The sequence below is a fragment of the Schistocerca nitens genome, chromosome 3, assembly GCF_023898315.1.
Source record: "Schistocerca nitens isolate TAMUIC-IGC-003100 chromosome 3, iqSchNite1.1, whole genome shotgun sequence".
NCBI lineage: Eukaryota > Metazoa > Arthropoda > Insecta > Orthoptera > Acrididae > Schistocerca > Schistocerca nitens.
In genome coordinates this window covers 48,793,215-48,807,088 of record NC_064616.1, presented here as the reverse complement: position 1 = coordinate 48,807,088, position 13,874 = coordinate 48,793,215, and the positions used below count along the sequence as shown (strand labels likewise).

The window sequence follows — 13,874 nt, the reverse complement described above, 5'->3', positions numbered from 1 at the left end:
TTAAGATACAAATGTGTCAATAGGGAACACTTGTTGTGAACGAGCCTTAATTTTTTTTGTTTGGTTGGTATGACATCTGTCAAAGATATTTAGTATAAATCAAGTCAAGGAAAAAACAACATCATATATTTTCATCATGTTAACAATGTCGAATTTTGTACCAGAAAGTAATGATTTGCGGAAAGCATTAATTTTTTGTTTTCATTTGAAAAAAAGTGCTGCAGACTCGCATCGAATGCTTGTCGAGGCATATGGTGATCATGCTCTAACAGAAGCAACACACAAAAGATGGTTTCAATGGTTCACAAATAATGATTTTGATGTAAGAAATAAGGAACATGGAAGACCACCGAAAAAGTTCAAAGACGCCGAATTGCAAGCAATATTGGATGAAGATGATACTTTGAGTCAGAAGCAAATGGCAGCAATGCTAAATGTTGCACAACAAACAATTTCTGGCCATTTGAAAGCTATGGGAAAGATCCAAAAGTGTGGAAAATGGGTGTCACATGAATTGAATGAAATACAGATGGAAAACCGAAAAACCATTTGTCAAATTGTGCTCCAAAGACATGAAAGAAAATCAATTTTGCATCGAATTGTTACTGGAGATGAAAAATGGATTTCTTTTAAGAATCCTAAATGGGAAAAATCATGGGTTAATCCGGGACAACCATCAACATCGACTGCAAAACCAGATCGATTCGGCAAGAAGACAATGCTCTGTGTCTGGTGGGATCAGAAAGGTGTGGTGTATCATGAGCTTCTAAAACCAGGTGAAACTGTGAATACTAATCGCTACAGACAACATATGATCAATTTGGACTATGCATAGATCGAAAAAAGACCAGAATCGGCCAGAAGACATGGCAAAGTAATTTTTTTTTAACGGCAATGCACCTGCACACAAAGCAAAACTGGTTCAGGATACAATCAAAACATTTGGCTGGGAGCTGCTACCCCACCCACCGTATTCACCAGACTTGGCCCCTTCCGACTACCATTTGTTTTCATCAATGGGACACGCATTGGCTGAGGAACACTTCGATTCCTGCGAAGAAGTTGAAAATTGGGTGTCTGATTGGTTTGCTTCAAAAGACGAACATTTCTATTGGCGTGGTGTCCACAAACTGCAAGAAAGGTGGTCAAAATGTATAGAAAGCAATGATCAGTACTTTGAATAAAATGTTTCTACTTTTCAATTCAAAATTAGTGTTTCATTTTCACAAAAAACGCTCATTTCATACCAGTACACCTGGTCGAACAGCAATAATACACTTCTGGCCATTAAATTTGCAACACCAGGAAGGGTAGTGAAACAGGAATTTTACTTATGGTGCTCAAACTTCCATGGTACATTTCCCTTATCCTCCAAATAATCTGTTTTGCTACTACTCTGTTCTCCAGGGCTTTCAACACTTTGCTTCTATGTACACTATCATACGCTTTTTCAATGTCCACGGTCATTAGTAGATCTATTCCATATTCATAGTGCTGTTCCTGCAGTTATCTCACAGCAAAACTTAGATCCACTGTGGACCTTCCCGTTTTGAAGCCATGTTGCTCTTCTCTCATTCTTCCTTCTAATTTTGCCCGAATTCGTGCTTCCAAAATTTTCTCAAAAATCGTTGCACAATGACTCATCAATGTTATCCCCCGATAGATCTTGCACACTTTTCTGTTTCCCTTCTTAAAGATCAGGACAATTATTCCCTTCTTCCAGTCTTCTGGGATCATCTTCTGTCTCCACACAATTTTTATTACTCGATATAGCCATTGTATCCCCACTTCTCCTGCTGCTCTTACCATCTCCGCACTTAGCTCATCCGACCTGGTGACTTCCCTCCCTTCATCTTGCCCAATGCCTCTTCCACTTCTCCCCATGTAAGGTCTTTTTCTATTTGCTGCTCCTCCTCTTTTTCTCCCTCCTCGGCTTGTTCCTCCTCATCCAGTTCTCCATTCGGGATCAGGAGTCCTTCAAAATACTCCTTCCACATATTCTTGAGTTCCTCCTTATTCTTTACATATTGTCCACTTTTGCTCACCATTCGAGCATAAGCTGTCATACCGTTCTTCCCCTTACTTTTAATCATCCCATATAACACCTTTTTTAACCTTCACTATCCTCCTTCATCATTCTGGTCCACTGTTCCATCCACCTTCTTCTTTCCTCCATCACCACTCTTTTAGCTTCTTTCTTTCTCACCTGATACTCTTCTCTTGTCTCTACTGTTCTCTTCTGGGACCATACCCTAAAGCCTCTATTTTTCTTCTGTACTATATCCTTTGCTTTATCATTCCACCAGGGTGTTTCTTTCCATATCTTTTTATTGCTTGTCCTCCCACATATTGCTTCCACCGCACTTACTAACATTCCCTTGAATCTACAACAATTCCTCTTCTACCATTTTTGGTTCATCCTTTGGGATACTTTCCTTTACTACTTGTAGGTACTGTAGCCTGCTTTCTTCCTCCTTCAACTTCCATGCCCTTATACGTCTTTCCTGGTTTTCTGACCCTTTATTATCCTTCGTCCCTCTCAGGTTCATTACCAGCAAACGGTGGTCACTATCCAAGGCCTCTGATGTCAATGATGTTCCTATTCATCTCACTATCATACAGGAAGTAGTCAACTATCGACTTTCTCTTTAAGTCTTGACTGTACCAGGTAATCTTGTGGCTCTCTCTTTTCCTGAACCAAGAAGGAAGCAAGCTATTTCTTTGACAGAACTTCAACAGTCTTTCACCTTCCTTATTTAGGCAGCTCTGGTTCAAGCACACTTTTGCAGCCTTGTCTTTCTCTTCCAATGTTTGCATTCAAATCCCCCATTACTATCATATTCTTCCTTCCCATCTGTTTCTGCATTTCCTCTTCAAACTCTTGCTTCTCCTTAGAAGTGCAACCCACCTGCGGTGCTTACACTTGTATTATCTCTATGGTCATCCCCTTGAGTGATGTTTTGGTCATCATCATCCTATCACTTATTCTCTTCACTTCCTCTTTTAATCCATCTCAGAGAGTTAATGAAGGTGAAACCATTACAAGAGGAGATAGAGAAATCAAGGCTGAGATGGTATGGACACGTTAAGAGAATGGAGGAGAAGAGGATACCCAGGACGATACACGAGATGAAACTGAAAGGGATGAGACCAAGAGGAAGACCGAGAGACAGATGGCTGAAAGGAGTAGAGGAATGCGTCCAAAAGAAAGGAGAAGAGTGGACCAAGGTGAAGACGGGGAGTTGGTGGCAAGACAGAAGACAATGGAGAAGCCTGTGTTCCATACAGACCCAGCCAGAGGCTGAAAACTGTCCAAGATGATGATGATGATATAGATATTTATCTGGAAGCAAACAAACGCTCTTTCCCCCCCCCCCCCCCCTCTCTCAAAGTATGTGACGTGGCTGTATGATAACCGATCTTCTTGCAAATAGCAACGTTCAAATACAAGCATATACACAGAATGTAGATAGTATTGCAGCTGTAGTCATTAGTTATACTTCCAGTTTCCTAACAGACATTTCAATTTTTACATAAGGGATAAAGTCACACTCCATGCTTTTTACACATCGCAAACAAAAATATTTCAAGCGCAAGTTGTTAGCAAGGCACTGGTGTTACAAAATTTCTGTTCTGCTCTTCATTTGATGTATAAGATTTTCTCTAAGTTCAGCAAGATATGACTAACACAGTTTTGGATTTCTACTGACAAAGGACTTTTCACTTGAAGATTTTTTAATTACGACACACTAATCAGAAATTCCACACTCAGAATGATGATTTTGTGACTTAAAACACTTTTGGTGTCTGTACAAGCATTAGTGTTTGTAAAACAGAGAGAACATGATGGCCAAACAGAGTAATATTAGAATTTTCACACTCTGCAGTATCAAATTACAATAATTTTGTAAAGGAATACTCAGCGACAAAGTTACCAGCATCCTAATAAAATACCTAGAGATGTGTGTTATTATAAAATCTAAAATTTTTTGATAGCTATGTAATATCCTTGTTCAAAATTTCACTTGCTGCCTAACACTCACAAACACCTACACACTGAAAATCTGTTACAAAAATTCTAAGGTCATTAATACAATGTTAATAAACAGTATATTACTGAAATAACAGGAAAGGTAATGGAAATATCCTAAACAATTAACAAACAGTTTAAGGTTGACTGGCTGCTAAAAAAATGACAATGAAATAAATGGATGAGCCAATTACACTGACAATCTATTAAAATCTCCAGACAGACTATTCAGTCAGAGATGAAACATCAGTTCATCTGCAAAAAGGATGAAGAAACTCGCCATTGCCTTAATGCAGGGATTGTGAAAGAATTCAGCTAATCTGTCCTAGGCAAACCACAGAAAACCTAATAAGCATGACTGAATGATGATTTGAGCTCCACTCCTCCTGAAGACAAGTCATTGCCTTGACTTCTGTGCAACTGCAGTGGACAGGAAGGTCAGGTGAACACAAAGCTAAACCACACTGAGATGAAACTGCCTGACAGATCAAAACTGTGTGTCAGGCAGGGATTCAAACCTGGAACCTTTTCTTTTGTGGGCAATATTCTTACCAACTGAGTTATCCAGGCAAGACTCATTACCCACCATCACAGCTTTACTTACTTCTGCCAGTACCTATCCTCTATTTTCCAAATTTCACAGATGTTCTCCTGGATACCTTGCGGGCTAGCAGTCTTAGAATAAAGAAAATCATTTAGGATAGAACTTCGGGAACTGTTTTCAGAATGACTCTACCACTCTGCAGTGGAATGTACACTACTGTGAAACTTCTTGGAAGAATAAAACTATTTTTGACCCGTCACAAAGTTTCACAACAGCACACATCCTGCTGCAGACTGGAAGATTCATTCTACACTGAAATGTTTGAGCAAACTGTCAACAGTGTAGAAAGGTTGCTCATCACATCAGCTCTATGCTTTGCCGATGATTTAGTGAATTTGAAGATGGAAGAGAAGGTGTCAGATCTGCTTAAGATGGAGACAGCTTTGTGTCAATGTATTTCTAAAAGCTGAAAAAGTTGTGTGGTAACTGACACATCATTTTCTATTTAGCAGTGTTCCATAAAGGACGATGGCAATAAGTACAATGACAGACTGAACATCTGGAGCTAATGCGGGACTCAATTTTACAATTGTAATTAAAAAGTACAAAGCCACATCAAAAAATGAAGCTGCTGATACATGATGAGCTGTGAAACAGACCTGTAGCAGTAAATATCTGGGTAGTGTGAATCAATGAGTACACATGATTAAAAGGGGAGTTGTCACCATGCCAGTAAGTTGGACTTACACTCAACAGAAACATCTTAAGGAGAGACAGAATTCTTTTACAGCTTCTATTTTTCTGAGCTCGTGAAAAGAGCACTTAAGTTGCAGTTTAAAGTACTGGCAATGCAACTTTCTACTTTAAATAGATTTTCCACTCAAGGAATTAAAATGTGAAGCTAATTACCAAGTTGAAAAATGAAGAAACCAGCTTAGTATTTGCCAAGTTTACATGACAGTAAATACCATTACGGATTTACTGACAACATTCACTTTTAATTACTCTAATGCACCAAGTTATTAAGAACCAATAGCAGTTTAAGGGAGTTAAAGGAGGGGGAAGGAGGGAAGACTTCAATTTGGAAACAGCTCCAGGCTGCCACCTTCCCCCTCCCGTCAAGGTCTCCCATCAAGGTCTGATACCTGTGGTAACATGTGCATCCTCTGTATCCATCCCAAATAAACATCAATACAGGATATACACTAAGAGCCATCTTAATGGAATAAACATTTATTCTGTCTCAACTGAGGTGAGAAACTTAATGCATGTAGGAGAAATTACATGGGTTATTAACTTAAAAAGTTAAAAATTATATTGGGAAGGTCAGTACTGGGGTGGACCACAGCTGCAGGCCCCTCAGGATATGTTTTCTGGCAAGAAGAGCCCCCTCCATATCCACCCCTAAATCTGCCAAATTGCATACAACAATAAATTTTACTTTCATTCACGAAACTTACAACTTCCTTGGCTGTTCTCTGTCATCTGAGTATCAGGAGGTTGGGAAATGCCACCCGAAAATTTTGTTATAAGATATTACAGGATAGCTTGCCACCAGAGTTGAAGCAGACTTTGCAAACCTAAGTATTGATGGTGTTTTTCTTCAACGCTGCTTTTAACATGGTCTGAATAGAAACAGGCTGGTGATCTGACGCCGTACTGAGGTAGGTGGAACTTTTTTAGTGAACAGTACGACAAGAGACAGTGAACAAACACAGACGACGCATTTTCTAACCCACCCTGCCGCCTCCCCCCCCCACCTCTGCCCCCCCCTCCACACCCAGAGAGAGACAGAGAGAGAGAGAGAGAGAAGCCAAAGACATAACACTGTCCAATACCCTAAAACATGTAATATATGCAGTACATTGCAACACAGGTAAAAAAGTACAATAAATATGTTAAGTGCACAGACCTGGAATCCCACTGGTTTCTTCAAGCTGCCTACGCAGCTCTTCAATTTCTAGCTGGAACTGTCTTAGAAGAGCATCTTTTGGATCCTCATTGACTCTAGCTCTGTTCTCTATGTTTTTGGCTCTGTTAGCATACCGCAGAGTACTTATTGTTTCATCATAGTTGTAGTCTGCAGGTCCAATATTGGCACACTGAAGCAAACACAAATAAAAATTAAGAAACTGTGATGTACAGAAAGAGTGTGAGTTGTAATTTTGTGCCCACAAAATAAATCTATCGTATATTGTATAGTATATCTAAAAACAAAGATGATGTGACTTACCAAATGAAAGTGCTGGCAGGTCGACAGACACACAAACAAACACAAACATACACACAGAATTCAAGCTTTCGCAACAAACTGTTGCCTCATCAGGAAAGAGGGAAGGAGAGGGAAAGACTTACCTTAGGGGGAAAAAAGGACGGGTATACACTCGCACACACACACATATCCATCCATAAATATGTCTGCTTGTGTCTGTATATGTGTGGATGGATATGTGTGTGTGTGCGCGCGAGTGTATACCCGTCCTTTTTTCCCCCTAAGGTAAGTCTTTCCGCCCCCGGGATTGGAATGACTCCTTACCCTCTCCCTTAAAACCCACATCCTTTCGTCTTTCCCTCTCCTTCCCTCTTTCCTGATGAGGCAACAGTTTGTTGCGAAAGCTTGAATTCTGTGTGTATGTTTGTATTTGTTTGTGTGTCTGTCGACCTACCAGCACTTTCATTTGGTAAGTCACATCATCTTTGTTTTTAGATATATTTTTCCTACGTGGAATGTTTCCCTCTATTATAACCGTATATTGTATAGTTATTTTCTGAGGTACTGTGGTCACATTTTTGAAGTTGTACTGACTTATGAGCTGCTGCAATTCAGTGGTTTCTCTACAAATCTCTAGGCCTAAATTTTATTAAGAGCTGCAAAGAAATTAGTGTGAACAATAGAAGGCAGTACTTCCAGAATCAATTTATTTCAATTAGCATTTTTCATTGACAATAAACACCCTTAAGTTGAAATCATACCATAACAGTCTTTGAATTTCCACCAAGTGAATCTTGAAGCAGTCTTGTAAGTTTCGAGTTGCGGTAGGGAATGTGTGTGCATTTACCATCTACAAGGGCAGATATTACATTTCCAAGTGTTGATAATGAAAGATTTATTTTAGTTGCCTCCTTGAAACGTATGCCAGTTGCTCCAGTTTTACTCTGTCTCTCAGAGCCCTAGAAAGAACAACAAATATTGTACATCTATCTGCATAGAACGATACAAAATTATCACATATTTACTAGAACAAAAATTACAAATTATTTGTTTACAATTATTTTAACAAAGGTTTCCACAGTTCTAATCATGTGTCAATTTTTGTACCTCATCCCCTCCACAAACAAGTTTGGAAAAATAAGCAGACCTGTCCATTTCAAATTCAAATTAAAAAGAATAAGAAAAACAGGCATTTCAGGACACTAGTATCCAAACCAAATTAAATACTATGACACAATTGTCCTTGAAAGACACGAGGCCTACAGCCTCATTTTATTGTATGGTAGTTCCAGAGGAGAATATGGTCAGCACCCTACTCCCAGCCACTAACATCAGCTCTTGATATGAGACTGAGTGGGCTCCACTCCAGTCCTTGCACCAAGGGCAGTATTGGAGATTTAACCTAGGTCTACTGTGTTGCAGTCAGACATGCTGCCTGCTCAGTTATAAAGACAGGTGCCTTATGGTATCCTCTAATGCACTTTGTGTAAATGACAGTACAATTTCTTCAACAAAGGTATGGTTGATTCTCTTCTCTATCTGTGCCCCACTAACAATAACATTAAAATGTAGCCTTCCTTCCAATGTTGCCAGAAAATTAGAAGTGTTTTGTCTTCAAGTATGAAACAAACATATGGTCTGATCAAAATTAATTACTACTTTCAACATCAACAGGCTGACCTTGCCACTTTGTCATGACGAAGCATGAGTTCACTTGCTGCATTCAAACAGTGTACAGCGTCTGACACACTTGGAACAAATCTCATTTAACAACTGGAAAGTTAAGCACTGTCCAGGGTTTGTATAAGTATCTGAAGTTGCAGCAGGCAATAGAATACTCTACCTGTGTAGGCCATCTACTACCTATTTTATGGACCTTACCTGAGAAGCATATGAATGACAGCCATAGTAATAACATTATAATGACAGATGTCAACTTACAAATAACGTTAATGAGACTGTAGTTATGCATCTGTAAAGAAAGCAATTCAATGAAAGGCTTCATCACAAGGGGTCCAAGTGGTATCTCATGTACATCCACCACTCTTTGCACATCTGCATATGAGGTCTGTTCAAAAAATTCCAGAACATTCGTAATTTTGTGCTAATGGTGTGTTGGAACATACCTCTGCATGTCTCTGTTTAATGTGCAACTGTTGGAAGTTTCATTGTTGTATGTCTGTTAGTTATTGTTCAGTGCTGTAATCAGTAGCACATTGTGTTGCACAGTTCACGAATTTCAAGATGGCAGAGTTAGAGGACCAAGCATCTACATTAAATTTTGCATGATACTCAAGAAAACCAGATGATGAAGCCTATGGTAATGAGTGCTTACCCAAACTCAGTGGTATGAGAGGTTCACACGGTTTAAAAATGGCTGGATGGAAGTTAAAGATGTCCCTCATTTAGGACGCCCTTTGAAGTCTACTGACGAAGCTCATGTAAGGAACGTCAAAGAAATTGTGTGTGCCAATTGAAGACTGACTGTTCAAGAGATTGCAGAAGAATGTAACATTTCAGTTGGATCATGTCATGAAATCCTGACACAGCATCTTGGAATGCATCATGTTGCCGTCAAGTTCATCCCATGGTTCACGAGTCAAGACCAGAAAGACCTTTGCCTCACAATCTGCGAAGAGCTTTTGGATCGCGCAAATGAGAATATGATGTTCCTTAAGAGAATCATAATTGGAGATGAGACATCGGTTTATAGTTATGGTGTTGAGGCCAAGGTTCAGTCTTCTCAAGGGGTCAGAAAATCTTCTTCAAGACCAAAAAAAGCTCGTCAGGTCAGATCAAATGTCAAAGTCATGCTGATAGTTTTCTTAAACTTTGAAGGATTAGTTCATTATGAACTGGTGCCACAGGGACAAATCGATGGTACTATTGGGACATGTTGCGATGCCTGCAAGGAAACGGCCTGAAATGTGGCGAGATAATCCATGGCTCTTGGATCATGATAACGCACCTGCACATTCATCCCTGTTGGTGTGTGACTATTGTGCAAAAAACTAAATCACTGTGGTGCCTCATCCTCCATACTCTCCAGACCTGGCCTCTGCAGACTTTTTTTATTTTCAAAGTTGAAAACCCCGTTGAAATGATGAAGATTCTCAAGGATAGATGAGAGAAAAGAAAATCTGCATACAGAATTTCATGTGATCAAGCAAGAGGCACAACAAGACAGCTTCTGCAAGTAGAAACAGTATTGGGAACAGCTTATCAATTGTGAAGGAGAGTATTTCAGACAAGACCACACACAATAAGTAAATGGTAAACGTAGAAAAATTTTGTGAACAAAGTTCCGGAATTTTTTGAACAGACCTCGTACAAGAATATTTCAGACTGGGTATACATGGTTGACACTGGGACAGAGCATTCCACACACATTTAATGGGTAAAAGGCTGGGTTAACTCCCAGACAAAGGCACATTAACATCTCATGGATGCAGTTAGCTTTACAGGTATAAGCAGTATCAAGATAAAACAAAGTTTCAACATACAGGGTTGTGGAGATTTGTGAATATACTGATACAGTCTATCTGTAAACTGAAGAGTGAGCAGCACTTGTGGGAAGAGGGGAACTAAACCTTTCGTAGGATAATGCTATAAGTGTCATACAGGAATAATAAGAATGACACTGTAGTCACATAAATTCTGTTTGTGTGTGTTTCTTGTGTTAGTCGAATCAGTTACGAATTTTTGTATTCCAATACTGTTAATGCATTTATGAAAAATACACACTCTCCAGGCACTCTGCATTCCCACTGATTTAACACGCGTACCACAGAAGGGCCAGTATAACTTTTTGAAACAGCCTGTGAGTGTTGTTTGTGACATAGCTGGGTAGAGAGAGTGAGGACTCACCTTCTTGCTCTTCTGTTTGCTAACAGACTCTGCACAATAAAAATAACTTCAATAAATACAAGAATGATGGCAGACACAACTGTAAGTCTGTTTGGAGGGACAGTATGTTCATCAGTGAGCCAGAATCAGTTGAACCTTGACATTTTTCAGGGAGTAAGCTGGAATCAGAGACTTAAATGTACTACTGTCTTTATGTCCAAAAGCCAACTTCTTTTTCCAAATTGTGTTGTTGTATCAGGTACTAGCCTATAGCCCGTACTCGCTGAAACTGTAACTGATCGTTTTTGGTTGGTTGGTTGATTGATTTATTTGAGGGAGGGGACCACACACTGAGGTCATCAGTCCCATCAGTTGGGGAAGGATGTGGAAGAAAGTCAGCCATGCCCTTTTGATGGAACCATCCTGGCATTTGCCTGAAGCAATTTAGAGAAATCACAAAAAACCTAAATCAGGATGGGCGGACACGAGTCCGAACCGTCGTCCTCCCGAATGCGAGTTCAGTGTGCTAACCACTGCACAACCTTGCTCGGTTGATGGTTTTGCTGAAGCATCACACTGCAGTGGGCAAGCTACATACTTCCTTTGCATCCAGCTTTATCTGCAAGTGAACACTGGTAGATATAATGATTTTCATTGTTTGCAGCTTCTAAGGTGTAGTGTGCATACTGTAAGACCTTCAGTACACACAACCATCAGATTATTTGACTTGTCACTCTAACGAAGTAGACGAGTGTCAGCACTATGTCTCGTGGTCTTATCGTGGTGTGTTTATCTTCTGCCGTTAGGTCAGACGATAGAAATGCCAATAGCACGCTTAGAGTAGCAGATTGACGGTGACCAACTTTAAACAGAACTTGATTAATTTTCGCACACATTTATTAAAATAATAAAAAGCATAAAAATTACTTAACTTGGTTCTGGATGCTACTGACAATTGACAATCTGAAGTTTCCTTGGTATTGGTACGTTAATCTTATTCTCACATATCTCTGATACTTGACAAAAGTGTCTATACATTTATCTTCATGGCTATGTACAGGAATATGGTAATCTTACTAGGCGCAGACGGAAACTTGACTATATACTGGTACAGACAAATGCAGACTAATGCAGACTGGTGCAGACTGGTGTAGACAAATGCAGACTGCCTAATTGGAGGTCTGTACACTGTACTCCGTTATGATACCACGTATCACTGCGCGAGTGTGATCCGTGAGGAGAAAAGGTTCTACATTAGCAGCAATCTCATTGGCTGCATTACATATTAATACGCGGATTGGCGGAAGCAGAATTTGGTCCGTCTCTATGGCAGCACCATCTCGTAGTGCGGAGATGGACGAGCGCTGCGCCTGCGCTGTTGTGCTTAGCAGGGCGCGCTCTAGTGGGAAAGTTATGTACGTGCTGACTACGCGGAACTATGTACACAACATAAGGGATAAAACATCACACATCGTTTTAAATCTTATTATATTGGACTGTGCATGGGCAATAAGCATAGCTATGCAAAACTTCGAACTGCATGTATGTCAGGCCATTTACATGGATCTATAAAGTTACATGCACTCTCATATGATACTGATAGTTTGATCTTCTTATTTAATAGTACTCTAGTTTGAAGATAATTCTTTGTGTTTTGTGTATGAATGACAAATAACATTTTACATAAATGACAGTGGTGATTGACTGGGTAGGTAGTATGACAAATTCTGTACGTACTGGGAAAGAGGGAGATGGAATACCCTGCACAAGACAGCAACACATATTTTTAAGTAAAACAGTAATTTGGATAAATAGGCCTACTAGTTTACAGATTCCGCACAAGATCAGCACTGGTCTGAATACAATTTAACAAGCTACTAGTGTAAATAGCTGGGCAGTAATATGGTGTAATATGCTGACCTTCACCCACAAGGAATTTGTACCAACATCCTGTTAATGACAACCTCTTCTCATAATTTGAGGCCTCCAGCATTTGATCATTAAGGCTCTTAACACATATGTATTGTATTAATTGCTAGTAACAATCTTTTCAGTATTTCTATAAAAATTCTGCCACAACATGGTGTGAGATTGCTGAACACTTTCTTCACCTATTATCCACCAGTGTCACAACTGACGACATCTCTCTACAGGCTTAACTAACTTTCCATCAAGTGTTATAAAGGGGTATGGCAAGGAAAGATTTGTTAGAATTTGGGTTATTTTCAACAGCTTTTTTAGCTATGACGTATTGTTTTACACGCGGGTTAAAGGAGCAGGATAGCAGAATATTATGCAAACTTCTTTGAAAAATCATCTTGAGACATCTTGAAACTGGACGACACATCACTGACAAACACTACAGAGTTGATGTGGAATACTATAATCTGATGATACTCACAATCCTACATGGAATTCATATACATATGTCGCATATAGCAACCTGTCGGCAGCACATGTACATGAAGTTACGCTATGGATTAACATGAAAATAATAAGAGTTCAAACAACATTTCTGGGGGAGAAAACTGTTTTTTGATTTCTTAGCAGTGCAGTACAGATGAAATATTTTCCTTAATTGTGTATTGCTTCTGTAATGAGGCAGAACAGAAACATTAAAAATTGAAGTGCAGTACGTTTTTGTATAAACGGAATTGTCTTATGGTCTGACATTTTGAAACCATCATAAAGTGCGTTAAACACACTGTGAGGATAAAAGGCTGATCAGAAACCTAGACTAAATAAGAAAAGATTTTTCCTACCCAAAGATACACAAGTGATTATACAATTCACTTATAACAGTAGACAGAGATGTAAGGGGCCACAAACACATTGTGTGATAATTGAGTGTGACTTCATGCAACCCTGAAACAATAATGATGGAAATATGATTGTTTCAAATACCTCTGCACGCCTATTAGCAGCAGACTCCAGGGTGACTCAAATCCGCTAAAGACTTCTTTATAACTCTTGACTTGCAATGACTTATATCCATTTACATTTTTGAGGGTAATGGGTTGTGAGAGCACTATTTTATTCACAATATAATCTCCTTTTATTTGCATTCTTTTTGCCCTGAACCCACATGAAACTACATTCACGGACACAACTTTCACTCAACAGTCACCTACTTACATCGATTACATGTAATTTCCTACAAAGTAAGTTTACAAGAAAACCATATGAACTGCATTATTCTCTCACTCAGGACTGTAACACACTATCCATGCATTGCTCCAAAA

The 13,874-nt window shown here is 39.3% G+C and overlaps 1 protein-coding gene across 1 annotated transcript in view; it reads right to left on the bottom strand.

Annotated features, from left to right (window-relative positions):
- Positions 1–13,874, bottom strand: part of LOC126247996 (kinesin-like protein KIF3A) — a 110,967-nt gene that overhangs the window by 74,347 nt on the left and 22,746 nt on the right. The window contains exons 6-7 of the mRNA XM_049948578.1: positions 7,548–7,745; positions 6,487–6,676 (exon numbers count right to left, since the gene is read on the bottom strand). Coding sequence (XP_049804535.1) covers positions 6,487–6,676; positions 7,548–7,745 — 388 coding nt within the window. The remainder of the gene's footprint in view (positions 1–6,486; positions 6,677–7,547; positions 7,746–13,874) is intronic.